General features: G+C 49.8%; 1 protein-coding gene across 2 annotated transcripts in view; it reads right to left on the bottom strand.

The window, feature by feature from the left end:
* Ptpa (protein phosphatase 2 phosphatase activator) overlaps positions 1–24,388 on the bottom strand; it is a 30,464-nt gene extending 6,076 nt beyond the window's left edge. The window contains exons 1-8 of one of the 2 annotated variants that reach the window (NM_001108577.2): positions 24,176–24,388; positions 15,457–15,554; positions 13,434–13,520; positions 8,737–8,862; positions 6,057–6,174; positions 4,530–4,629; positions 3,875–3,999; positions 2,430–2,530 (exon numbers count right to left, since the gene is read on the bottom strand). In NM_001108577.2, coding sequence (NP_001102047.1) covers positions 2,430–2,530; positions 3,875–3,999; positions 4,530–4,629; positions 6,057–6,174; positions 8,737–8,862; positions 13,434–13,520; positions 15,457–15,554; positions 24,176–24,206 — 786 coding nt within the window. In that variant the 5' untranslated portion in view covers positions 24,207–24,388. The remainder of the gene's footprint in view (positions 1–2,429; positions 2,531–3,874; positions 4,000–4,529; positions 4,630–6,056; positions 6,175–8,736; positions 8,863–13,433; positions 13,521–15,456; positions 15,555–24,175) is intronic. The other variant, XM_039105369.2, reaches the window with a different exon arrangement.
* Positions 24,389–24,460: the final 72 nt, after the last annotated feature.

The following is a 24,460-nucleotide window of genomic DNA, read 5'->3' as shown; positions in this document are numbered from 1 at the left end:
AGTATGTCCCCTGAGAGGCCACCGCACCCTCAAGGCCTTCAGGGCCTCAGGACTCCTAAGTCCTTCAGAAGGAGGTTCTGCAACTCAGAGAAAGAAAAAAAAAATGAGGGAGAAAAAGAAATTGGGGGTGAGAAGACAAAAAAAAAAAAAAAAATCAGTTCATTCTAGCCACAAAGGGAGAAGAGAAAGAGCGAGAACAAGCAAGCAACTGCAGTCCCGCAGTGACCCCAGGGGAATCGTGTGAGTCAGAGCAGCCATATTGAGCAGGAAATTACTCACAGACGCTGCGTTCCTGCCTCTCCACTCCCCAGAGAATCGGCCTTTTGTAAATGGTTCCTCTGTCAGTAACTGAGGGGGATGGGCGGGGTGGGGGAGGCTCAGCACAGCGCCTTCCTGTCAGCTCCTTCCCTTCCAGCTGAAATCTGATCCCTCCCTTCCCAAAACTCCAAATTTAGAAGCCAGATTGAAACTGAAATTCTTTTCCTGCCTGCCCTGGGCTCTTAAAGGCGCCAGGGCTACATTTCTGAAAGCAGCAGTAGCCCTGTATGGTGGGTTTCCTCCCTTGTCATGCCCAGGGCTATCAAAGCAGTCCTGACACAAGACCCAGCAAAGAGAAGTGGTTTCCTTCCCAACTTCCTTGGGTTTTGTGTGACCAGTAAAGACTGCAGGTCTCCCTGACCAAAAGTCCGAGCATACTGTAGGCTTGAGACCTGGGGTCTGGGTAAAGCCACTCACTTAACTGATGGGGGTTATAAATAAAAACTGCCAACTTCATGACGTGCAGGGGTGGGGGGAAATATCTATATATCTGTATCCATATCTCTGTCTGTCTAGCTATCTATCTGTGAACAGCAGCGGCAGAGCTGCTACAACTGCCCAACCCAAGCAGGCAGACCGCCCTTGCTCCCACAGTGCCTAGCAACCACCCAGAGCTTGACTGACCCCAGAGCCTGGAACCAAGAGAAAAGCAAGCCTTGCAGAGAAGGTGCACAACAGCCAGAAAGCTGCCTCTCCCTCTTCCTACCTCCGTCACTGAAAGCCACCTGAGCTCAGCGCACTTTAGCGCCTCCTTGTGGTTATTTGGGCTACCTTCCTTGGGGTCCTCCAGCCCAAACTTTGGGGAAAGCTTTTGGGGTTTTATACCAGCAGGAAACAGACACATGCACACTAAATCTGAGCACAGGATCGATCACTAGTCTCTGAGGCCCAGCCGCGCTAGCCTCCTTGTTGGAATCACTGACAGGGGCGCAGGGGCTTGGCCAGCCGCCAGAGGAAGCAGTAACAGCTTAGGCTTCTGCCTCAAGCAGCAAGCGCTGCACAATCTGCAGCTCCTTCCCACCCAGTCCTGCCCTCTCACCCTAGAGCCTCCCCATCCCCTCACTGCACGATGAAGTCCTGTAGAGCTGTCTTTCACAGCAGTGAGCCAGGCTGCCCCCAGTCCTTCTGACCTTGAGCTGCCACACTGCTGAAGGCAGCACATCTCTAAGAACCAAGTAGTGGCTGGCCAGCCGTCAGTCCTGGCTCCATTTGCTGACTTGGAAAAAATGTGTCATTCCCCTCTGGCCCCTGGAGCTTGGCACAACCCTGAGGCAAATGCTGACCAGAAGGAACCTAGAGTCAAGGCTGCTAACCAGGCTTTTCCCTGCTCAGAAGCTCAGAACAGGGAGCCAAGAGAGTGGTGTTCATGAGCAGGAGACCACGTGTAATCCACAGGGCAAACATATAGGGGCGTGGAAAGAGAAGACAGGACTGTGTAAACTTGGGATGGGTGAGACTGACTTGAGAGGTACAGGTAGAGCGAACCAAAGGTTCTAATACTTCCTAGAAGCAAGGCCCTGAGACTGTGGGCCCTTGAGAAGATTCTGAGAGAGAAAGCTGGTGTGGGCCCAAAGCCATGGATTTTCAGTCCCTGGGCCACCTTGAGACCATACTGTGGAGAATCCTGCCTCAGTGAGACAAGAGCTTCCAGTCAGGGAATGTGCCAGGTGGTGAGGGCCCAGTGACCGCCTCCACAGGCCGCTTGTTGTCATCTCTTAAACACCACCGAGGCAGAGACAAACTACTCCCAGCACTTCCGCTCCTCTCAGGATTTCAACCTGAGTCCATAAACACAGGGCTCTAGAGACTCACTGCACCCCTAATACAATGCATGGCACCCTTTAAGTCTGCTTCGAGGCCACCAAGTCTAGCTGACAACTACAACTTAACTCATCAGCCCATGGGAGCCGAGTGTGGTGGCTTATTTCTAACCCCAGTCATGAGGCTGAAGCGGGAAGACTATCATGAATTTAAGGCCAGTTTGGGCAGCAGAGTGAGGATCCAACTCAAACGTAACAAAGAAAGGGTCCTCCTGGTTCTGGGAGAAGGCGGCAGCTGGGCAAAGGAGCCCAGCCGCTGAGGTGCCTAACAGAGGCTGGTGTGGCTCTCACCTCGGTGATGAACAGGATGCACTGGAGGAACATGTAGTCCTTGTGGTTTTCGCTCACCGCCTTCTCGTCCACAAAATGTCTGGGCTCCAGGTGGGGGTGGTCTGGGAAAAGCAGAGGCCTGGGCTTCAGAACAGCTATGACCCAGCCTGAGCACAAGGTGCCCACCTCGGACATTTTACAACCACTGCGATGGTGTACTAGGGGAGAGCTATGGTAGAGCCTCTGCTTAGTGCACACATCATAATGGGACTGAGAAACCACATCACCAGCAAGGCACTCACTGTACACAGCTAGCCACGATGCGTGCACCCATGGTGACACTGGTGCACACAAACCTGATGTGCCACCAATCAGCAGAGGTGACAGACATCCTCTTCACCATGACAACAATTCTGTTCCTAGTTGTCAGCACCAGCCTCTGCTGCAAGCTCCATTAGAGAGTGTGGACCCATCTTAGAGGCCACCCGCTGGCTGTGGTGTATATACCTTTACTCCCAGCATGCAGAGATAGGTGAGCTCCAGGACGGCCAGGGAGAGAGTAGCCCTAGTGGAGCTAACTACACCTTCGCTGTGTCAGTCATGGTATCAGAAGCAGGCTCCACAGTGCTCGTGCAATGAGGCAACTGAAGCTACACCCAGGTGACGTGGGACTGTGCCCTAGCAAACTGAATGGATGGATGACATGGATGCCTCCAGCCTTCCAGGCTCGGACTCTACACCTACACAGCAAGACTGAAATCATGCGCGCGCACATATACGCGTACACGCGTGCGCACACACACACACACACACACACACACACACACACACACATCCTGCCAGATGCTGGGGCTACACTAGGTATGCTATCCTCGTGGAGTCTCTGAGAAGGCTGTGGTCAAAGTGCCTAGCATGGCAAGCTGTCAGCCATTAGGTATCTGTGAGCACTACTTAGTAGCAGTCCATTCTCCACAGAACTAAGGAGATCAGTAACGCCGCCCAGTGGCGGATCCCAAGACCTGCCCAGGCCTGGGTAACCCTTTTCACAGTAAGGAGCGTGGCAGAGCAGACCTGAGCAGCACAGGAAGCGCACTTGGCAGCGACTCGCCTGCACCCGCAGAGTTCCGTCCTAACTATGGATGACATCGATCATCACCAATCAAAAGAGCCTCACATTTCCAAGGGAAACCCCACAGGGCTGCAGGAGGCAGCAGGCACACGGCCCTGGCTCCTGTCCACGTCACTTCCCACTATCTCGGTGGACTTCCACCACCACTTGCTCTAGCTGGCCACACTGGCTCAAAGCTTAAGTCGACGGCAAACAAGCTCCATCAACAGCCGGTCTAAGCTGGTCTAATGTCCTGCTCTACAAGCTGCTGTTGTGTGTCCTGGGCATGAGGAAGGGAGCAGGAAGGACCTGGGGAACACAGCTGCACCCATGGGGTACAGGGCAGAGAGGTGAGTACCTATGAGCTGGGAGCTGCCCCAGATGAAGGGCAGGAACTGGAAGTCATCCAGACCCCACACGCCCTGGCTGCCCGCAGGCTCCATCCTGTATGTCTTCTGCAACTTCCGCATAACCTCAAGATACCTGTGCAGGAGGGGCGGGAAGGAAGGAGAGAGAAAGGTAAGAAATGGCATTCTTCAGCACATGACAGGGACGGAGAATGGTGCTGCTAAGTGAGCCAATGGACTTTTTCCTCTCCCTCAGATGCCTTCTGTCAACGAGAGGGACAAAACACCACGTGGAAACCAGGCTTAGTGTTATTAACTGGCAACTTGTAATACCCTAGGCAGGAGTCCCCTTCTCTAATCTCAGGTACCACTGCAAAGTGGGTGAGGTCCCCGGTGTCAGAAATCAGAAGCTGTGCACATGGGTCACCTGCAGAGCCGGAGGCGTGCCAACACCAGGACAGCAGTGTGCCCCAGGGGCTGCGCAGCTCACACAGGTCCCTGCACACTTGCGCTGCACAGAAGCGTGCCTCCTGCCTTTAGTGACGTCACAGACACCTATTTCCTCTTCTATGGGATAAGGTTGTGAAAATCAGCCTCAGAACAGTGCCTCCACGTGGTCAACACCAGGTACTACATGCCCTCTCTCCCCTCCTAGGTGACTCTCACCTATCAAACACCTTGAAGACAATAGCCACCTGGTCGTCCACCCGGAGTACACCAATCTTGCAGAGACAACAGAGGAAAGCAGCAAAGGCAGCCTCATGCCCTGGGGAAGAAAATGGCCCAAGGTGACGTCTTCTAGAAGTCCCCCAACTCCTTTGAGCAGGAAGGCACAGACTGAGGTAGATCCTGGGCCTTTCAGCAGCCACGAGCGCTGGCACCTGCATCTTACTTTGCAGGCCCAGTTTACTGAGCATCTACTATGTGAGCAGACACTTTCCATGCTGGGTCCCAGAACAGATGAGTCCTTGCCTCACAGAGCTCACGGTTTGCCGGAGACCACAGACATTGCATTACAGTTACTGCTTTGAGGTTAGCTATTGGGGAGACAGATGGGTAACTGAGGCACAACCTAGGGGGACCCTAATTTCAGAGTTCAAGGTTTTCCCCTAAGGAAATAATGTTTGAAATGAAAGAGGAATGGGAGATGGCCAGCAAAAAGGACAGTAGGAAATCATTTTAGCCAGAGGCAACAGTGTACAAAGGCCCAAGGTAATAATAATCAGTGTGCCCACAGCAGAGGGCAGGAAAGGAAGCTGTGGCCAGAGGGATGTGAACAGCCATGGGAACTGAGGACAAAGTTCTCCAAGGCTCTGGCTCCAGGGACGCCTTCCCCAGGGCCTGCTCTAACACCAGGCTTCCTCTGGCTTTCCTTCCCAACCAAGTGGGAGATAGCACATCTCTCAAATGCCCACTTTAGGGAAAGAAGGAAAGGAAACCCTTATCACAACAAGGGTCCCCTGAGCTGTAGAGGCTATCCCAACCTAGAGAACACTTCTCTTTAAGGGGCGTGCAACAGCTTGGCTAAAATGAATGACAGGGCCAAAGATCATCAGACAAAGAAAATGGCTGAGAGACAAGAGATGTGAGGGGGACAGTGAGCTATCAAACTCTCTTCTCTAGGCAGCTGCCTTTAGTAAGTGCTCAATAAACTATCTCCAGATGATGAGGCGCCTAAGCAGAAGCCTCTTCACCCGGAACAGAAATCAGCAGGTGCCATGCCTGTGGCTATAGCACCCTCTGCTGGAGTAAGAGCCAGCAGTCACTATCCCTCGCAACACTGAAACCCATCCCGTCCACACCAATCCTGCTACACACACACACACACACACACACACACACACACACACACACACACACACACACACACACACACCACACACACCACACACCACACACACACACACACACACACACACACACACACACACCACGCACCCTCTGCTGGAGTAAGATAGAGCCAGCAGTCACTACCCTCCCAACACTGCTGAAACCCACACTGGTCCTGCTACACACACACACACACACACACACACACACACACACACACACACACACACACTCCCCAGAGGCATGACAAACTGTTGGTTACTCAGAGGCCCCCAAGACTGTGGAGGACAATGAAAGCAGGTCAGGCAACATGAAGAAAGCAGCAAGGCCCCCAACCACCCAGAGCCCCTCAGCAGCAGATACCTGTGCCATAGTCAATGCGTGTGGAGTTCCCCACAGCCTCCTTCAGGTAAACTGCCACTTCAGGCACAGCAGCAGCCAGGTTGGTGGGGATCACTGTAGCCACCAAGTTTTCTGCTTCCTGATAACATATGAGACACACAGTGTGGCAGCATTAGAGCAGGCACCATTGGGAAGCATCTGCCTGGGGTCCAGGCATCGAGACTTGCTTGCTTACCAGTTCTGAGTGGCCAGAGAAAAGGGGATACCTGGGGTGACTCTGGGAGCAAGACAAGAGTTCAACTCTCCCAAAGGCCTACAGAGGTTATGAGATGTCGGCCTATTATCCCCACAGTTGGGGGATCCACTCCAAGGGCAGTAAGCTGTAGTCTGCTTTATCCTAGCTCAAACATAAAGGCTCAGCTAGAATGTCCCCAGATAGCAGAATAAATGCAGCGTACGTGTCTCTGCAGCAGAATGCTACACACCAAAGAGAAGGACACCCCGAGCAACAGCTCGATGAACCCGACCAATGTAAGGTCAGGTAAAGGAGCCTACAGATATGAAAGTCAAAGCGTGCACATAAAATCAATGTGTGGGACAGTAATCAGGAGAGGCTGGAGGATATCCATTTCCCCAAGTTTGAAGGGCCCTGCCAGAGAGCTAGAACATTCTGCAGCTTGCTTGGGTGTTCGGTGCACTACAGACACAGACCCACCAGATGGCTGCAGCTTTCCTGCATATTGGGAGCTTCCCTCTATCTTCTGAAACTCCAAGGCGGCCATGTTCCACCAGAGAGCAGCCGTGCGGAGGCTGCTCCTGGACAGTGGTGTGCTCACGGAGACAGATCAGGAAGTAGCACCTCTCTAACCGGGGCTAGACATACTGCCACCACAAGGCCTTGCCTGGCCCCGTGAGTACTGCTACTCTCCACAAAGACCTGGAGTTGTATTTACCAGATGCTCTGAAGGGGCAACTTCTTCACAAGACTAAAACCTCAGGGGCAGAGTCTCACAGTGCCCCCTCTCCACAGCCCTCAAACGCACAGGTTGGGGGGAGGGGGCGGCACAGGACAGCACTTTATGGAGAAACCCATTATAAAGCAAATGCAGGGAACTGGAGAGATGGCTCAGTGGTTAAGAGCACTGACTGCCCTTCCAGAGGTCCTGAGTTCAAATCCCAGCAACCACATGGTGGCTCGAAACCATCTGTAATGGGATCCGATGCCCTCTTCCGGTGTGTCTGAAGACAGTGACAGTGTGCTCACAGTGAGCTCTGTCAGTGAGCTCTGGTCAGTAGACAGAAGCTGTGGTCCTGGAGGGCAGGACTGCATCTCAGGCTGTAGCTCAACTTGGCAGTGTGTAAGGCCCATGGAGAGTCGTGGAGGAGAGGAGCTGAGGATTAACACTGAGTGGTAAGGTCAGTCCCTGAAGGAAGGCCGAGCTATGGGGGCTATTAGTGACAGGACAGCCTTTGTTGGGGTAGAAACTACAGGACAGCAGTGGTTTTCTTGTAGGTCAACCTGAGCCTACAAGACAAGCTGTGTACGCTGCAGATGGCAGAGCAAGAAGCAGGCCGCACAGCCCTTTGGAGCCTAGAAGACCATGGGTGAGTCCCACACGTTACAAGCTGAGATTTTTGCACTGTTGAATTTTGGCTCTGCTTTGATATGATCATAACTCTACCTTGAACCTCCTTGGTTTTGAAGTAAGAGTATATAAATTTTTTTTGTTTTATAGGAGCCCAGCTAAGATTTAGATTTTTAAGGAGAACTGGGACCCTTAAGTGTTAGAGTCATTTCTCAAGTTACACTGTTTTTGTTGTTGTTTGATTGGTTTGGTTTGTTAGTATACAGCCCTGGCTGATGTAAACTTGCTATAGGTCAGACTGGCCTCAAACTCACAGGGATCGGCGTGCTTTTGCCACCCACATATGGAGACCAAGAGTGTGTGCCACCACGCCCGGGTTTTCCTTATTCTTTTTCATTTTTGTTTGCTTGTTTTCTCTGAGTCAATTGCTCTGTGTAGCCTGGCTGTCCTGGAACTCAATCTGTAGATCAGACTGGCCTCAAACTCACAGCCTGCCTCTGCTTCCCCTGTGCTGGGACTAAAGGCCTTTCCATCACCACCACTGCCTCTGGCTTCCTTACTCTTACTCTTTTTTTTAACGAATTCTTCATTGTATGTATTTATTGTATATATGAATACACCGTAGTTGTCCTCAGACACACTAGATATGCGTACACTGTCGCTGTCTTCAGACACACCGGAAGAGGACATCAGATCCCATTACAGATGGTTGTGACCCACCATGTGGTTGCTGGGAATTGAACTCAGGACCTCTGGAAGAGCAGTCAGTGCTCTTAACCACTGAGCCATCTCTCCAGCCACTTCATATCCTTTTCATAGTTGCATAGTACTCAGATAGGAGGTCCAGTACAGTTAACTTGCCCTCTAATGATGGGGCCTGAGTAATTTCCAATCTGCTGCTAATAAAATGACTTAATGAGCGACTCACACAGGATACCTTGTTGTTCCCAGGAGACTGGCTGAGGGAGGGTGATTTTGTGATTCAGGTAAATAAAACTGCCATTCTGACAAATCCTGCTTTTATGCTTGGAAGCTAGACAGGCCTGCTCTGAACACAGACCTTGCCCCATCTGGGACCATGGTAGTTCCCCGCTGGCCCCGCCATTCAGGCTCACCTGATCGAGTTTGGCATACCAGGTCCTGTAGGCTTTGTTCCCAAATCGGGAAGGCTGGTCCACTGGCGGGGTTTCATCAATCCACCTATCCAGCGTATCAAGAAGTGCCACCAGCTTCTCAATGGCCTGTGAAGGTGTGACAGAGGAACCACATACCACAATGACTAGTGGCCCTACTGGAAGGCCCTACAGAAGGAAGTCCCCTAGGCTGGCAGCTCTCCTAGCTTTCCCCCTTCGTTGCTGACTGTCCAGAATATGAAGGAGGACCAGGGAACAGTTGGCTAACAAGCACGTGTCATGGGTAGTTCCGGCTGATTCTTCAGCCGGCCTACTAGACAGACAGGCACAAGCAACAGCCCCAACTTTGCTAAATCAGCTATGACTGAAGACCTTCACTGAACAACTCACATGAACGGAAAAGATAAAAATGCAGTGTGGTGCTTCCGCTCTTTGCTGGCCAGTTTTATGTCAACTTAATGCAGCTAAAATCTTATCAGAAGGGGGAACCTTAACTGAGAAAACACCCCAGCAGACCAGCCTATGGGCAAGCCTGTGCTACATTTTCTTGGTTGATATGGAAGGGCCCAATTTACTGTGGGCGGTGCTAACCCTGGACAGGTGGTCCTGGGTTCTACAAAAAACAGGGTGAGCAAGCCAGTGAGTGGCATTTTTTCCATGGCCTCTGCTTAAATTCCTGACCCGACTTCCCTCAGTGATAAACTGTGACCTAAGAGCTAGTTGTCAGTTGAAGTACACTTCCTCTCCACAGTCGGTTTTGGTTATGACACTTTGTCACAGCGGTTAGAAACACTAAGTCAGACAGTCTTCACTGCTGCTCTGTGTGTCTGAGGTTTAACTGCGTGTGCTGCATCCCAGGCTGAGTGGGAAGGGGAAAAGGAGGGAGCGAGCTGAGCGCCAGCTTTCATCCTCTGCTTCCCGACCTGGAGCCTCACACCCTTGTTGTCAGCCTGCCTTCCCCACCACCATGAACTGCCAGAGTAAACCCCTCCTAAGCTGCTTCCTGTCAAGTCCTGATCACAGCAAAAAGACAAGTACTTAATGCAGCCCTGAACCCTGTAGGTAGATACAGACCCTTGCACTCACATGTGGGGTTGGGGTCACCCACAAATACTGTATTTACTGGCTCTTAGAAAAGTATGTTCCTTGGTTCTCAAAGGTTAATTTAGCCCATACCAGGTTAACAGGATCACCAGCCCACAGAAGCAAGGCAGGCTGCCTGGAGGAAGGTTACATGGCTTGAGTAGGGAGTGCGGCTCTTTGCATAATGAAAAGAGCTGTGCGATGGAGTTGGGGCTGACAGAAAAACACAGGCTGACCACAGAAGAGGAAGAATGGGAACAGGTCAGGGAGGTGAGAGCCACATGGAGAGATGCAATGGGAGAGAGGTTGGGTTAAGTTAGAGTCCTGCTGAGAGACTGCCCCAGCAAACAGACCAACAGCCTACTATACAGATGTCTCTTCGTCCTTATTATTAAACCTCACACGGGACCTGGAAAACGCTGCAATATTTGGGACCTGCAGTATCTCTCTATCTGCAGTGAACTGCTGGCCAGGGTCTGCGGCTGCAGGGACTCAGAATGGCCCTGAGTGCTGCCCTCCTACTCCGCCTTCACCTATACTTGTGGTCTGGAAGGAGCAAGGTGCCTGCAGGCTCAGGCAGTACCTGGCGTGGTGTAAGCTATCTTGAGCAAGTGCTGCCCAGCCAGGCTTTGTGAGTTCCAGGTCACTCAGAACAGCTGCTAAGCACAGCCACAACTGATTTCACATAGCAACTCTGCGTACAGAAGGCTGGAACACCTTAGCTCCAGAAAGCCCCAGGCTCCCTGGAGATCTCTGCTTGTGGCCCCAACAAGGGATAAGGGGTGTAAATTGAGGCCAGGAGAAGCCTGGAGCCAGCAGCTGGCTCAGCTGGGCCAATGAGTAATTAAGACCCATAACTCCTCCTTCTGAACTCAGGGGATTGGAACCACCCTACTCTACCCCAAGGCATGAAGAGTAATGTGTGCCCGCTCGTTCCATCCCTATAGGTGCCCCTTAAACTTCATGGACCACTAAAATCTTCTCTAAAATTACACTAACCAACTTGTCATTCTGCACCCTCAGTACGTTAAAAACAAAGAGGTGAAGAAAAAAAAAAAATAAGGTGTGGTAACAAATGCCTTTCCTTCCAGCACTCAGGCGGCAGGCCTCCTGTGTGAGTTCAAGGCCAGCCTGGTCCACAGAGTAAGGTCAGGCCAGAAAAGACTACAGAGATCCTGTCTCAATAAACAAACAAAATGCCTGCCTTTCCCCCCTCCCTCCCTCCCAATCTCCCTCTCTCCCTCTCTCCCTCTCTTCCTTCTTCCTTCCCTCCCTCTCTCTCAGATTTATTTATTTATGTACTGAGTACACTGAAGCTGTCTTCAGACACACCAGAAGAGGGCATCAGATCTCGTTACAGATGGTTGTGAGCCACCATGTGGTTGCTGGGAATTGAACTCAGGACCTCTGGAAGAGCAGTCAGTGCTCTTAACCACTGAGCCATCTCTCCAGGCCTATCACTCTTTCTTTAAAAAAAAAAAAAAGAAAAAAAAAAAAAAACAAACAAAAAACAGAAAAAACCTACCTCCTTAGTACTAGCACGAGCATAATCTAAAGAACAACCTGTCCTCATGGGTCTAGATAAACTGTACCTGACTCTGGTTCGCTCTGTTTCAAGCTATACGGAAGACACTGGTCTAGAGCCCTTCTCTCTCTCTTGACTCATCTGCGCTCTACTGAGAGAACGCAGGAACTCTGGCAGCTGTGACAAGTGGTACAAAGAAAGCCTGTACATCTATGGCCACATGCTAAGACTGGATCCTTCTGCTGCCCCAGCCAATAAGGGAGACTCCTGGACACCAAACTGACTATGGCTATGTACACAGCGAGGCAGGCATAGAGACGCACCCGGCTCAGGAGGGCCCAGCTGAAGCAACAACACCTGATGAAAACTTAGAGCTGAGTGAACCTCCTGACAGAGCTAACAGCAGCAGAGGCATTCGGTGCGTGCTAAAGCCCTGTATCTGGGAGCCCAGTGCCTCCGCACCTCACAGCACACACCTGAGGAGCCAGCCACTCTACCACAAGGACAGGAAGAAAAGCTGGGTGTGGTGATCCCAGTACTTGGAAGGCAGAGACAGGAAGATACCAAGTTTGAGGCCAGCTTAGTCTACACAGTGAATTCCAGGACAGCCAGGGCTATATCAAGACCTAAAAAAAAAAAAAAAAGAAAGAAAGAGGGTGGGGAAGGACATAGTCCCAAGGAATAGAACGGGAGGTGGGGATGTGGTTTGGTGGTAGAGCTCTTGCCTTATGTGCAAAGTACTGGATTCTATCCCAACACACACACAAAGGACAAAGCCACTCACCTGGGAGGTGCCGTGCTAGAAACCCTCTCAGCCTAAACCATGGCATGACCCTCCCAAAAGAATAGCCCTGCAGCCAAAGCAACCCCCGGTTAGTAAGGCTCCCAAGGAGCCTTGGGAGCACGGAATCCCAGAGGGATTGGCAGTCCAGTGCTTGCAGATAACTATGGAATTCTCCGTAATGGGCCCCCCAATGTCTCCAGCACACTGGGCACTGCTGAGCTCAGCCAGTCGACGCCCAAAGCCACAGCCCAACAAGAGCCAACCCAAGGAGTCACTTGTGGGCTTGCTCTCAAGGGACAGCTGTCTCTCCCCATCTTGTATAAAGAACCAGACTATGTCGCCCAGGAGCCAACAGGCCAAGAAGTGGCTGTACTGGGGACCTGGTATGAGGATAAAAAGGGTGAGCTCAGCCTGAACAAATGAAGAAACTAGGCCAGGGTCTTACCCAACAGCCCAGCTGCTCCCAGAGGGCAGAGAGCCAAAGTGCCAAGAGATAAGAGGCTCAGGGTGGCCCTGGGCCAACTGGGACATGAACCCAAGAGGCCACAGGAGGCCTGGGACCTAGTTCTGGGAGACGGCATTGGAACAGCAAGCAGACTGGAAGACTACACCGTAATCACGGCTGTCTAACATAACCAGAACAGCTGTTACACAGGAGCAACCCAGAGCAAGAGCCTGCCTGTGCTATCTGCGCAGCCTTTCCACTAGGAGTGAAGCGCGAGGAAACAGGGTCTGCAGATCTCGGTGGAGGTCCAGAGATGCAGCTGCAATGTCAGGACAGTTTAAACAATGAGGCCTCTCTCAATAGGATATGCCAGTTATGACAACAGACAGGAAGTGTGCTGTACACTGTTACTGGGTTGCCCTGGGCAGTTGTGGTGCTGGGGTTTGAACTCAGGGCCCAATGCATGCCAAGTCTGTGCTGATGTGCCACACTGGTGCCTTACATGCTCCTCCTAGTCCTCTCTCCACAGACTCACCTACCTCCTGTGCTTCGTGGAACCCAGGGCTGTGTGTGCTAAGGAAGCGCCTGGCCACTGAGCCACATCTCCAGCCTCTTTGTCATCTTTAATCCCAAGTTTAATAAAAATACCAATTAGAAAAAATACAGGTCATAAACCTGCATATTTGTCTGGATTTCAGTTATAAATATTACTTTATTCATAGGTTTAAAACATTAGATCTGTGGGCCGTGAATGCTAACTGCACTATCCTGGGGCAGTGCCTGCACCCGCCTGCTGTGCTCAGCCTGCTTGGCTCTGCAGCAGGCTCCCTGCTTGTGCCTACCTCAGAGACTTTGTAGTCGAAGGTTAGCTTCTTCCCTTTCACACCTTCATTCAGGGTTAGGATAAAGCCGATGTAGTCAGCATATGCCTAGAACAAACAGAGAGGAGGAGGAGGGTGTCAGATCTCATCTGCTCTAGGTCCGCCCAAGCTCCCCAGCTCCTGCTCCCAACCTAGTACAGAGGCAGACATGGAGTACCAAATGCACTCATCCTTCCCGTCAACGAAGCCAGCAATGCAGGAATCACACCACCCCAACCTGCAGCCTAGATTCTGAGTGCTCACAGTGGCTGCTGGCAGTTTCTTAGGACAGTCCCATGGGACCGTACTGTCACCACTTTACCTACACAGAGACCAGGACACCAAGGGAGGAGGTAATCTGCCCATGGTTTTCCACGACCAGGGTTTTACGAGACATAGAGCTAGGACCCTGCTAGCCTACTTCTACAGCTGAGTAGCCGAATGTCTGACTAGTACCCAGACAGTACCAGCAGGAGTTCAAGGAACACTCCCTTCTCCAGACCATCATCCAGCTAGGTCCCAGGACAGGAGGGTAGCTACAGATCAGTCTGCTTCCAGCAGGAGCTTCTTCCTGCCCACAGCCCGACGGGCCACTTAGCTCGCCCGCCAGTGCCACTGGCCAACTGTACTTTCTGCCTGCTGGGTTGCAGGTTACCCTAACACGGGGAGGGAAAACCCACTAAGACACAGGCCCCGGGGTTGGGGATTTAGCTCAGTGGTAGAGCCCTTGCCTAGGAAGCGCAAGGCCCTAGGTTCGGTCCCCAGCTCCAAAAAAAAAAAGACACAGGCCCCAAGGAAGCAGTTTTGAGAGCAAGTGCCTGCACTCTATCTTACGTCTTCATTGTCTTCCTCCTCAGTCTGTGGGTGCTGGGATGCCCATAATGAGCCAGGAAAACAGACACTTGGCATCTAGAGGCGGTGAGTCTACACTGGGGCCCTCAGCCCTCCCACCCAGGCCAGGCCCCGGCCCTTGTCCAGAGCAGAGCTGGTGTTTGCCATGGAATGTAAAAGGTGCGTCACAGCCAAATAGCGAGATCCAGGTAAGAACACCTCAGCTAGGGATGTGTAGATAGTGCCTGGTGACACTCAGTGGGTAGAGGACTGCTCCCTACAAGACTCCTACCCCAAATGTCAACAGTGCTGAAACTGAGAAACTTCAGACAGTGCAACAGAGATGGCGAAAGGGCTCCATCCATATGGCCTTTGAGCAGTCAGAGAGACTAAGGTGCTTAACCTGGTGACTAGTCAGGAAAGGACAAGATAGCCATCTGCAAATGTCAGAGGGCAGGCTTGTGAAAGAGGGACAGGTTCCTGTGACTCTTCCTATTCGATGGAGTAAGGCACATGGCTGTGGCATGGATAATCTGTCGCACAAGTCCTCGTGCCTGCTGTCTGTGCAATTGACATTCTCTGTGGCAGCTGCAGATCTAGAGTTAGTGCCTGAATGGAGCTGGGCCCAAATCCCTTCCTGAGAATTCCAAGTGGTCTTTCTTTTTTTTTTTTTTTTGGTTCTTTTTTTCGGAGCTGGGGACCGAACCCAGGGCCTTGCGCTTCCTAGGCAAGCGCTCTACCACTGAGCTAAATCCCCAACCCCCCAAGTGGTCTTTCTTTTTTTCCTCAGTTCTGGACTGTAAGCCTAAGTCGTCGTCATCTTCTGCCCACCATCTAGGCTGAGCAGCAGGGAAAGCCGGGCCGCTCCCAGGACACTAGATCTCAATTTCTAGCTATTATTAGTGTGGCCATGTTCCGACCGAGGTGTCCACAAGCGAGTCTTTCTCCCTCTGTTGCACTGGCTCTTAACACCTGTGGGATCTTGTAAGCAAGAATTAGCAGACTCCTGTGAGTCCAGTATAACATCAAAGGAGCAATGAAAGAGTTAACCAGAGTGGGATGGCAGCCAAACCTTCCTGATGTGCAACTCTGTGCACCGCCTGGGAGGGAGGGGGACGCTGGCATCCTCTCATCTCTCCACCGTCTGACCACCCAGGTGCAGGCACCACCATACCTGAGAGCGCTTCCATTTGCCCATATCTGGGACTGTGTGGATCTCCTTTTTTGGAATGATGAAGGTCGGAGTAGCTGAAGGGGTCTCTTCTGAAGAATCTTGATGAAGAAAACGAAAAAAACAAAGAGGTAATTAATCCCTGCCTCTAGGTCCTCCCTGTTTTTTTGGAGGTAGGGTCCCTCTATGTAGCCCTGGCTGGCCTAAAACTCTGATGTAGACGAGGCTGGCCTCAAACTCAGAATTCTGCTTGTCTCTACCTCTCAAGTGCTGGGATCAAGGAGTGGGACACCATACCCAGCTCTCTCTTTCACACCCCCTCACCCGCCAGACAAGGTTTCTGTGCAGCCCTAGCTGCCCTAGAACTCACTCTGTAGCCCAAGATGGCCTTGAACTCAAGGGATCTGCTGCCACTGCCTCCTGAGTGCTGGGATTAAAGGTGTGTACCTCTACGGCTGGCTCTGGCGCGCTCATTTTTAAGCAAGACTCCAGTCTTTGAGTTCAAGAAAAATCTAGCCAAACCTCCCAGCTTCCAGACTTTCATTGAGGAGTGAAAAGGCCGAGCAGACCAGGGAGGTGACTCAGTTGGTAAAGTGCTTGTCACAAAGAACGAGAACCTGAGCTTAGATCCCCACATACACGAAAGAGCTGGGCACAGGCACACACACAGCTGCAGCACTGGGGAGGCACTCGGGGGCACCCATGGAGCACACCAGTCAGCAAGCCCAGCTAGAGCGTATGTTCCTGGTTCAGTAAGAGACCCTGCCTCAAAAAAGCACGAGGACAACATCCAGAACTGATCTCCAGCCTCTGCTGCACATATCCTGGCACGAATAGAAGCGCAAGCACATACACACAGTGACTGGCAACTTTTCTAACAGCCACTCCTAACTGGACAACATGCGTTAAAAGTCAAAGCCAAGCAGGCACTGTGGCATACACCTATCATCCACGCACTTGCCTGTAGTCTCAAGATTTGAGAGGCTGAGGCAGGAGGATATCTCCAACTTGGAGGTCGGGCTGGGCTACATAGTAAGTTCTAAGGTAGCCTGAGTCTGTCTTTAAAAAAAAAAAGAAAAAAAGAAAGAAATGTTGGCCTTTATACCTCCACAGAAAAAATTAAAAAGTACAAACTGCAACTAACAGCGGAAAAAATCATCAACATAACCAAATAATCAAAAGGAAATCATAAATTACTTGAGGTCTTTTTCCAGGTAAGGTTAGAAGATCAAAACTGTGTGGCACTAATGTGAGGAGGGAGGCAGGGCTCTCCTGGGACATTCGGAGGTGCCACCTGCTCAGGCCACTGTGGAGCAGCGCCACTCTTCTTCTTCAGGTAAAAACTGCAGGGGCTGGGGATTTAGCTCAGTGGTAGAGCGCTTACCTAGGAAGCACAAGGCCCTGGGTTCGGTCCCCAGCTCCGAAAAAAAGAACCAAAAAAAAAAAAAAAAAAAAAAACTGCAAACAGTGGCCATGGGACTCAATGAGCATTTTGCCCTACAGGTGTGGTCAGAGAAACAAAAATACCCCCAAGGTCCTTTGCTGCATAGAAAAGATTAGAAACACCCCAAATATGAACTGTAAGGTCACAGGACCTGGGATGTACCCAGATATGAACTGTAAGGTCACAGGACCTGGGGATGTACCCAGGTATGAACTGTAAGGTCACAGGACCTGGGGATGCACCCAGGTAATGGAAAGCCCTGTGACTATTTTTCTGCTTTTTCAATTTTGCTTTTATTATCTTAATTTTTTTTCTTTTTTCTTTAGACACTCCGTCAGTAAATTAAACGCTTAAAGTACGCAGACCCACCCCCAGATTGCGATTTAAGACTGTTTCCTGCATGGTTTGTCTCCTCAGTCACGGTCCATCGGACTCTTATTATCTTAATTTTTAAAAGATATTTTATTCCCAGGCAGTGGAGGTGCACACCTTTAGTCTCAGCACTTAAGAGGCAGAGGCAGGTGGATCTTTTTGAGTTCGAGGCCAGCCAGGGCTACACAGAGAAATACTGATTCAAAAAAACCAAAAATTTAAAAAATTAGTATATCAATCATATTGATGTATGTTATTTATGTGTCTAGGCATGTGTATTCTATGTGTGCCTCTGTGTATGGCTATATGCATGCCATATTAATGTATGTTATTTATGTGTCTAGGCATGTGTATTCTATGTATGCCTCTGTGTATGGCTATATGCATGTCATATTAATGTATGTTATTTATGTGTCTAGGCATGTGTATTCTGTCTGTGCCTCTGTGTATGGCTATATGCATGTCAGGAGACCAAAGGCACTAGAGCCCCTGGAGCTAGAGTCACAAACGCAGTCAGCCACACAACCTGTTCCCAAGCATCCGACAGGTCGTCTGCAGAAGCCCCTAATCCGCTGAGCCATCTCTCCAGTACAAGTCTTCTTTGTTGGTTGTTGTTCCCCGTCCCCGCCCCCATTTCCTGGTATACACATATATACAACACACACACAGAGTTTCTCAGTGTAGTCCTGGCTGTCCTTGAACTCTGCTCTATAGACAAGGCTAGTCTTGAACTCAGAGATTCATTTGCTTCTGCCTCCCTAATGCTGGGATTAAAGCCGTGCCTAACCCAGATTCTTTTTGTGTTTGGTTTTGTTATTATTAAAGACCTATTTTTATGTGTATGAGGTTTTACCCACATATACTCAGGAGAAACTAGTTAGGCATATACTCAGGAGAAACTAGTTAGACATATACTCAGGAGAAACTAGTTAGACATATACTCAGGAGAAACTAGTTACACAGATACTCAGGAGAAACTAGTTAGACATATACTCAGGAGAAACTAGTTACACACATACTCAGGAGAAACTAGTTACACACATACTCAGGAGAAACTAGTTACACATATACTCGGGAGAAACTAGTTACACACATACTCGGGAGAAACTAGTTACACACATACTCAGGAGAAACTAGTTACACACATACTCAGGAGAAACTAGTTACACAGATACTCAGGAGAAACTAGTTACACACATACTCAGGAGAAACTAGTTAGACATATACTCGGGAGAAACTAGTTACACACATACTCAGGAGAAACTAGTTACACAGATACTCAGGAGAAACTAGTTACACACATACTCAGGAGAAACTAGTTAGACAGATACTCAGGAGAAACTAGTTACACACATACTCAGGAGAAACTAGTTACACATATACTCGGGAGAAACTAGTTAGACATATACTCAGGAGAAACTAGTTACACATATACTCAGGAGAAACTAGCTACACATATACTCGGGAGAAACTAGTTACACATATACTTGGGAGAAACTAGTTAGACATATACTCAGGAGAAACTAGTTACACACATACTCAGGAGAAACTAGTTACACAGATACTCAGGAGAAACTAGTTACACAGATACTCAGGAGAAACTAGTTACACAGATACTCAGGAGAAACTAGTTACACATATACTCAGGAGAAACTAGTTACACATATACTCGGGAGAAACTAGTTAGACATATACTCAGGAGAAACTAGTTACACATATACTCAGGAGAAACTAGTTACACATATACTCAGGAGAAACTAGTTACACATATACTCAGGAGAAACTAGTTAGACAGATACTCAGGAGAAACTAGTTAGACATATACTCAGGAGAAACTAGTTACACATATACTCAGGAGAAACTAGTTAGACATATACTCAGGAGAAACTAGTTAGACAGATACTCAGGAGAAACTAATTAGACAGATACTCAGGAGAAACTAGTTAGACAGATACTCAGGAGAAACTAGTTAGACAGATACTCAGGAGAAACTAGTTACACAGATACTCAGGAGAAACTGGTTACAGACAGTCGTGAGCTACCACACAATGCTGGGAACAGAGAAGGGAAGGAACTGGAGCCTCGCACATCAACTTGCTAATTCTGGTGGCTTTTGTTGTGTTTGGCTTTTGTTTTTGTTTTTTACTTACTCTATGTATGTATTTTAATATTGTTGTTAAAGGTGAACTGTGTGTTTCATTTTCCCTGAAACACAAGCCCTCCCACAAATGTTTAAAGGCTTAAAAGAATGTTGATGGGGCTGGAGAGATGGCTCAGCGGTTAAGAGCACCCGACTGCTCTTCCAGAGGTCATGAGTTCAATTCCCAGCAACCACATGGTGGCTCACAACCATCTGTAAAGAGATCCGATGCCCTCTTCTGGTGTATCTGAAGACAGCTACAGTGTACTTATATATAATAAATAAAAAAAAAAAAAAAAAAGAATGTTGATGGCTTCCCCTTCCCTGGCCACTACAAGTTTGGTCGTGCTCCAGTGAGTATATGAACTGGACTTTCTTTCTTTTGGGAGGGGCACGGGAGATGGGAGGGGCAGAAATGGGGGGATTGGGAGTGCATGATAGGGAAAAAGCTATGTAGAAAGAAAGTCTACATGTGTTGAAATTATGCAGCACATCACTAAATCACCACTGGACCAAGAAACAAATCACAAGACAAATAATGTTTTAAACTGGATGAAAAATGACAAAGTGGTATATCAAAATGGTGACCACAGAGCTTCGAGACCTCAAATGCAAGGTCAGCACTTGGTAGAGTGGGAGGTCTGCTCCAGCTCCTTTAGCGTGAGCATCAGGATCCTCAGATGCTCTGCTCGGGTCCCATGTATAAACTGTGTCCTATTCCAGTGTGGCCTCCACATCATCTCCTCTGTATGTTAAGATTATATAATGCTTAATACCCAGTATAATGCCACAAAAGTAGTTTTCATAACATATCACTGAAGTAATGGTAAGAAAAGAACCTGCATTTTGGTCCACACTTGGTAGAATCCATGGTTGCAGAGTTCCCAAGAACACACAGCTAACTAGGTGAGAGGGATCCAAATTAAAACAGAACCCAGGCCCTCTGAAAGAGTAGCCGGAATCTGAACCTCTGGGCCATCTCTCCAGTGCCTGTTTTTGTGTTTTTAAGAGAGGGTTTCAAACAGGCTGACCTGGAATCCACTATGTTGCCCAGACCAGCCTGAAACGCATGGCAATGCTTGTGTTTCTGCCTTGTTGAGTGCTAGGATTACAGGAACAAGCTACCAGCCAACTTCTTCACAGTTTTTCCCCCCAAGACAGGGTTTCAGTATGTGGTCCTGGCTGTCCTGAAACTCATTCTTGTAAACCAGGCTGACCTTCAACTCACAGAGATCCACTTGCCTCTGCCTCTCAAGTGCTGGGATTAAAATTATGTGCCACCATTGTGTGTGTGTGTGTGTGTGTGTGTGTGTGTGTGTGTGTGTGTGTGTGTGTTGGGGGGACTCCTTGCTTTTTTTTTTAAAGGTTGTTTATTTATTTTATGTATATGAATACACTGTAGCTGTCTTCAGACACACCAGGAGAGGGCATCAGATCCCATTACAGATGGGCCTGAGCCACCATGTGATTGCTGGGATTTGAACTCAGGACCTCTTTTTTTTTCTTTTTTTTCTTTTTTTATTTTTTTTTTTAAAGATTTATTTTATTTATTATATATATAAGTACACTGTAGCTGTCTTCAGATACACCAGAAGAGGGCATCGGATCTCCTTACAGATGGTTGTGAGCCACCATGTGGTTGCTGGGAATTGAACTCATGACCTCTGGAAGAGCAGTCGGGTGCTCTTAACTGCTGAGCCATCTCTCCAGCCCCTCTTTTTTTTTGTTGTTGTTGTTTTTTGTTTGTTTTGTTTTTTGTTTTTTCCGGAGCTGGGGACCGAACCCAGGGCCTTGCGCTTCCTAGGCAAGCGCTCTACCACTGAGCTAAATCCCCAACCCCTGAACTCAGGACCTCTGAAAGAGTAGTCAACGCTGAGCAGTTTCTCCAGTCCCTCCCCCTTCATAGATTTTAAAAGAAATAAATATCTGTATCACAGGCATAGGAAGGACATCTGTATACTATACAGTATAGTATCTGTATACTATACAGTTTTTAGTATAATCCCACTCTGGTAAAAACACCCTGCCCTGCTGCCCTCCTCTAAGGCCTAGTCAGCACGGCGAGCAGAAAAGTCACAGGGGCCTGCAGCGGCTCTGCATGTGGCAGCCTGCGTGGAGAAATCCAGGGCATTTGAAGACCTGAGGAAAGCTAGAAAATGAGAGAAGAGCAAGATAAACTTCCTGGCCTTGGTAGAACCCAAAACTAAAGGACAGGGATGGGGGATGGGGCGCAGGGAAGAGGAAAGGTTCTGCAGGTGGAGTCCAGCAACCCCACCCCCACCCCACAAACACCTTTTCCCACAGCCCCATCCAAGCCCTTCGAAAAAGTAAATTGCTACTTGAAGTAGGAAGCTAAATAAAAACCTTTGAAGCCAGCCTCGTGAGCTCACCACAGTTTATAGGGACACATTTTATGGGAAACATCCTCCCCATCCCAAATAACCAACCCACAAACCAATCAGCCTACTGGATGGATCACTGGGATCAGTCCTCCTGTACAAGACCTCTTTCCTGCAAGAAACTGCCCTTCAGACACTATTTCACAGAGAAGGCCTCCGGGCCTGGCTACATCCCCCCAAAACAGTAAGTCACTGTGAGGCAAAAGAGTAAGTCACTAAAGAAAGGCAGTCAGCAAAAATACACAAACCCAAATCAAAAACAAACAAAGGATAAAGCCTTCAGAGTCGAGGCTATAAGAGGAGCACACTCACAGCCTCTCCAGTCTCAGGGTGCCTCTGACAAGGGACCTGCATTGACAGGTAAGATCAGAACACCAAGGGTTTTATAACCGTCCCATGAAAACACCCAAAGTACCCAGTAGTTAGTGATGAGCAGTAGCTCAGGTAGCAAGCACATCACTACAACCCCCGCGCTCAGTGGGTGGAGGCAGAAGGACCCCCATTTTAGCCAGCCCTTGGCACACAGTGAGACCCTGCCTCGAAACAAAACAGCTAAGCATGGTGGCCCACACTTGTAACCCCAGCTCTTAGAAGGGGAGATAGGAGGACCGGTACAAAGTCAACCTTGGCTATTAAGATGACTTTTAGCCTGGTCCAGGGACCTTGTGTCCAAAGCACAAGCTGGATGCAGTAGTGCAGGCTCCAGCCCAGCGCTCAAAAGGCAGAGGCAGGGGCATTTCCGGGCCAGTCTGGTCTACACAATGAGTTCTAGTCCTAGACAAGTTCTGGATATGTGGAGAGTGCAGAGAAGAGAGCCTGTCTGGGGATGACAGGAGAAAGTGCCAGGGATTTGGAGATACACAGTGATACCTGTCTCAAAAAAAAAAAAAAAAAAAAAAAAACCCACCCACAACCCCCAAGAGTGTGCTGGATTATCGCCTCACACGTGGATGTGAGTGTTTGCATCGGTGAGTATTCACCACACCCAAACACTGCTCACAGCCAAACGCCCACAAACCACAACTCCAGGAGGAAAGTTTGATAACCTCACTTTAAATTATTTTAAAACTACATCTGTGTGTGTGTGTGTGTGTGTGTGTGTGTGTGTGTGTGTGTGTGTGTCACACGTATGGATGAGCCACGGTATGTGTGTGGAGGTCAGAGGACAACATTCAAGTCAGTTCTAGCCTTCCGCTTTGTGTGTTCCCGGGACCAAACTCGGGTTGCCAGGCTTGGCAGCAAGCACCCTTACTGAGCAACACTCTCCTCAAATTCAGTCTACTAAAGGACACATGTGGTGACTTGCCATATAGTCTGTGTAACTCAAAAATGTCCACAACCACCCTGAGGATTTTTTTCCCCCTCCAGTACTGGGTTCTGGTCCCCAACTTCCCTTCCCTACTGATCTTCGGAGACACTCATTCATTTCAAAAGGAGTCTGACTGCCTGATAGCTACTATCTCTTGATGCCAACACTAAAATTGATTAAGACACATTCATAGAGGTTTTGTATAATTTAAAATAAATGTCTGGTTTTGAATTCCACTGTGCTCATCCATTTTTGGGGTGCACGGAAAAGGTGCCTCTTTTGATTTTCAAATTTTCTCCCTCTTGAGATGTTACACAAAATAGGAAGTGTGGTGGAATAATCGTCAAACACTTTCAAAGTATGAGCCGCTGGTCAGGTCCTTCTTAACTACACGGAGTCAGCAAACAGCTTTCTTCTCCTCCAGAAAAGGGGGTCTCTACTGGAGCATCTGGCCTGTATGTCTGCCCTAGATACTTAAGATGGACTACAATGAGGCCGCGGTGTAAACAAAAGTTAAACGATGATGCCACCAACCCTCTCATCTTGCACAGACTGCCTTTTTAAATTAGTGGTTTAGACACCCCGGATAGTTTCTCTCAATTAACTCTGCAGATACCGAAACCCTCGGAGCCAAGCCTGCAGGACAGAGGCCCCGGGGAAGGGAGGGAGGGAAGGAAAGAGATGCAGGGTGGGCAGGACATGGAGGAGGCTGGCGTCCGAGCGAGACCCAGGTCCACCCGAGCAGAGTCTCATAAAGAACCCAGCCTCCTGGATCCCACTCGCCCCGACCCCAGGCAACCCTGCCACCAGGTCAAGAGCTTTTTACCTGAAGGCGCTCTGCACCTCCCCACCGCTCTGCCCGCCCGGCCCCCGGATAAGCCCCGGGCTCCCCGAGACCGGTCGCCTTCCCCGCCACCCGCCTGCAGCCCAGGGCTCTGGCCCTTCAACTCCCACCCCCCAGGCCGTCAGCTTCACCTCCTCGGTCCCTCCATCTCCTCAGACTCCCAGAGCCACACCCCTTTCCTACCCCGCACGCCCCGGCCCTCCAACCGCCCTACCTGGCGGCGGCTGCCGCTCGCCCTCGGCCATCTTCTCCTTCAGGAGCCGGAGCGGATGCTCGCGGTTCTCTCTCACAGTTCACCCCACACCTCTCCCCGGCTCTACCCAGCTTCCAGCAGGGAAATGAGCGCTGGCCCGCTACGACCGGAAGCCGAGAATTACAGACACTCCTGTGAAAGCGGCAGCCATGCCGGAGCGAGGCACTCAGGGAGCATGCCCACCAACTGTCGTCTCGCGGCGGCCGCACCGACAGAGGCAGCGGCCATTTTGGTGCGGGGCGCCAG

This window comes from Rattus norvegicus, chromosome 3, assembly GCF_036323735.1.
Source record: "Rattus norvegicus strain BN/NHsdMcwi chromosome 3, GRCr8, whole genome shotgun sequence".
NCBI lineage: Eukaryota > Metazoa > Chordata > Mammalia > Rodentia > Muridae > Rattus > Rattus norvegicus.
This window is presented reverse-complemented; position numbering and strand designations above follow the sequence as displayed.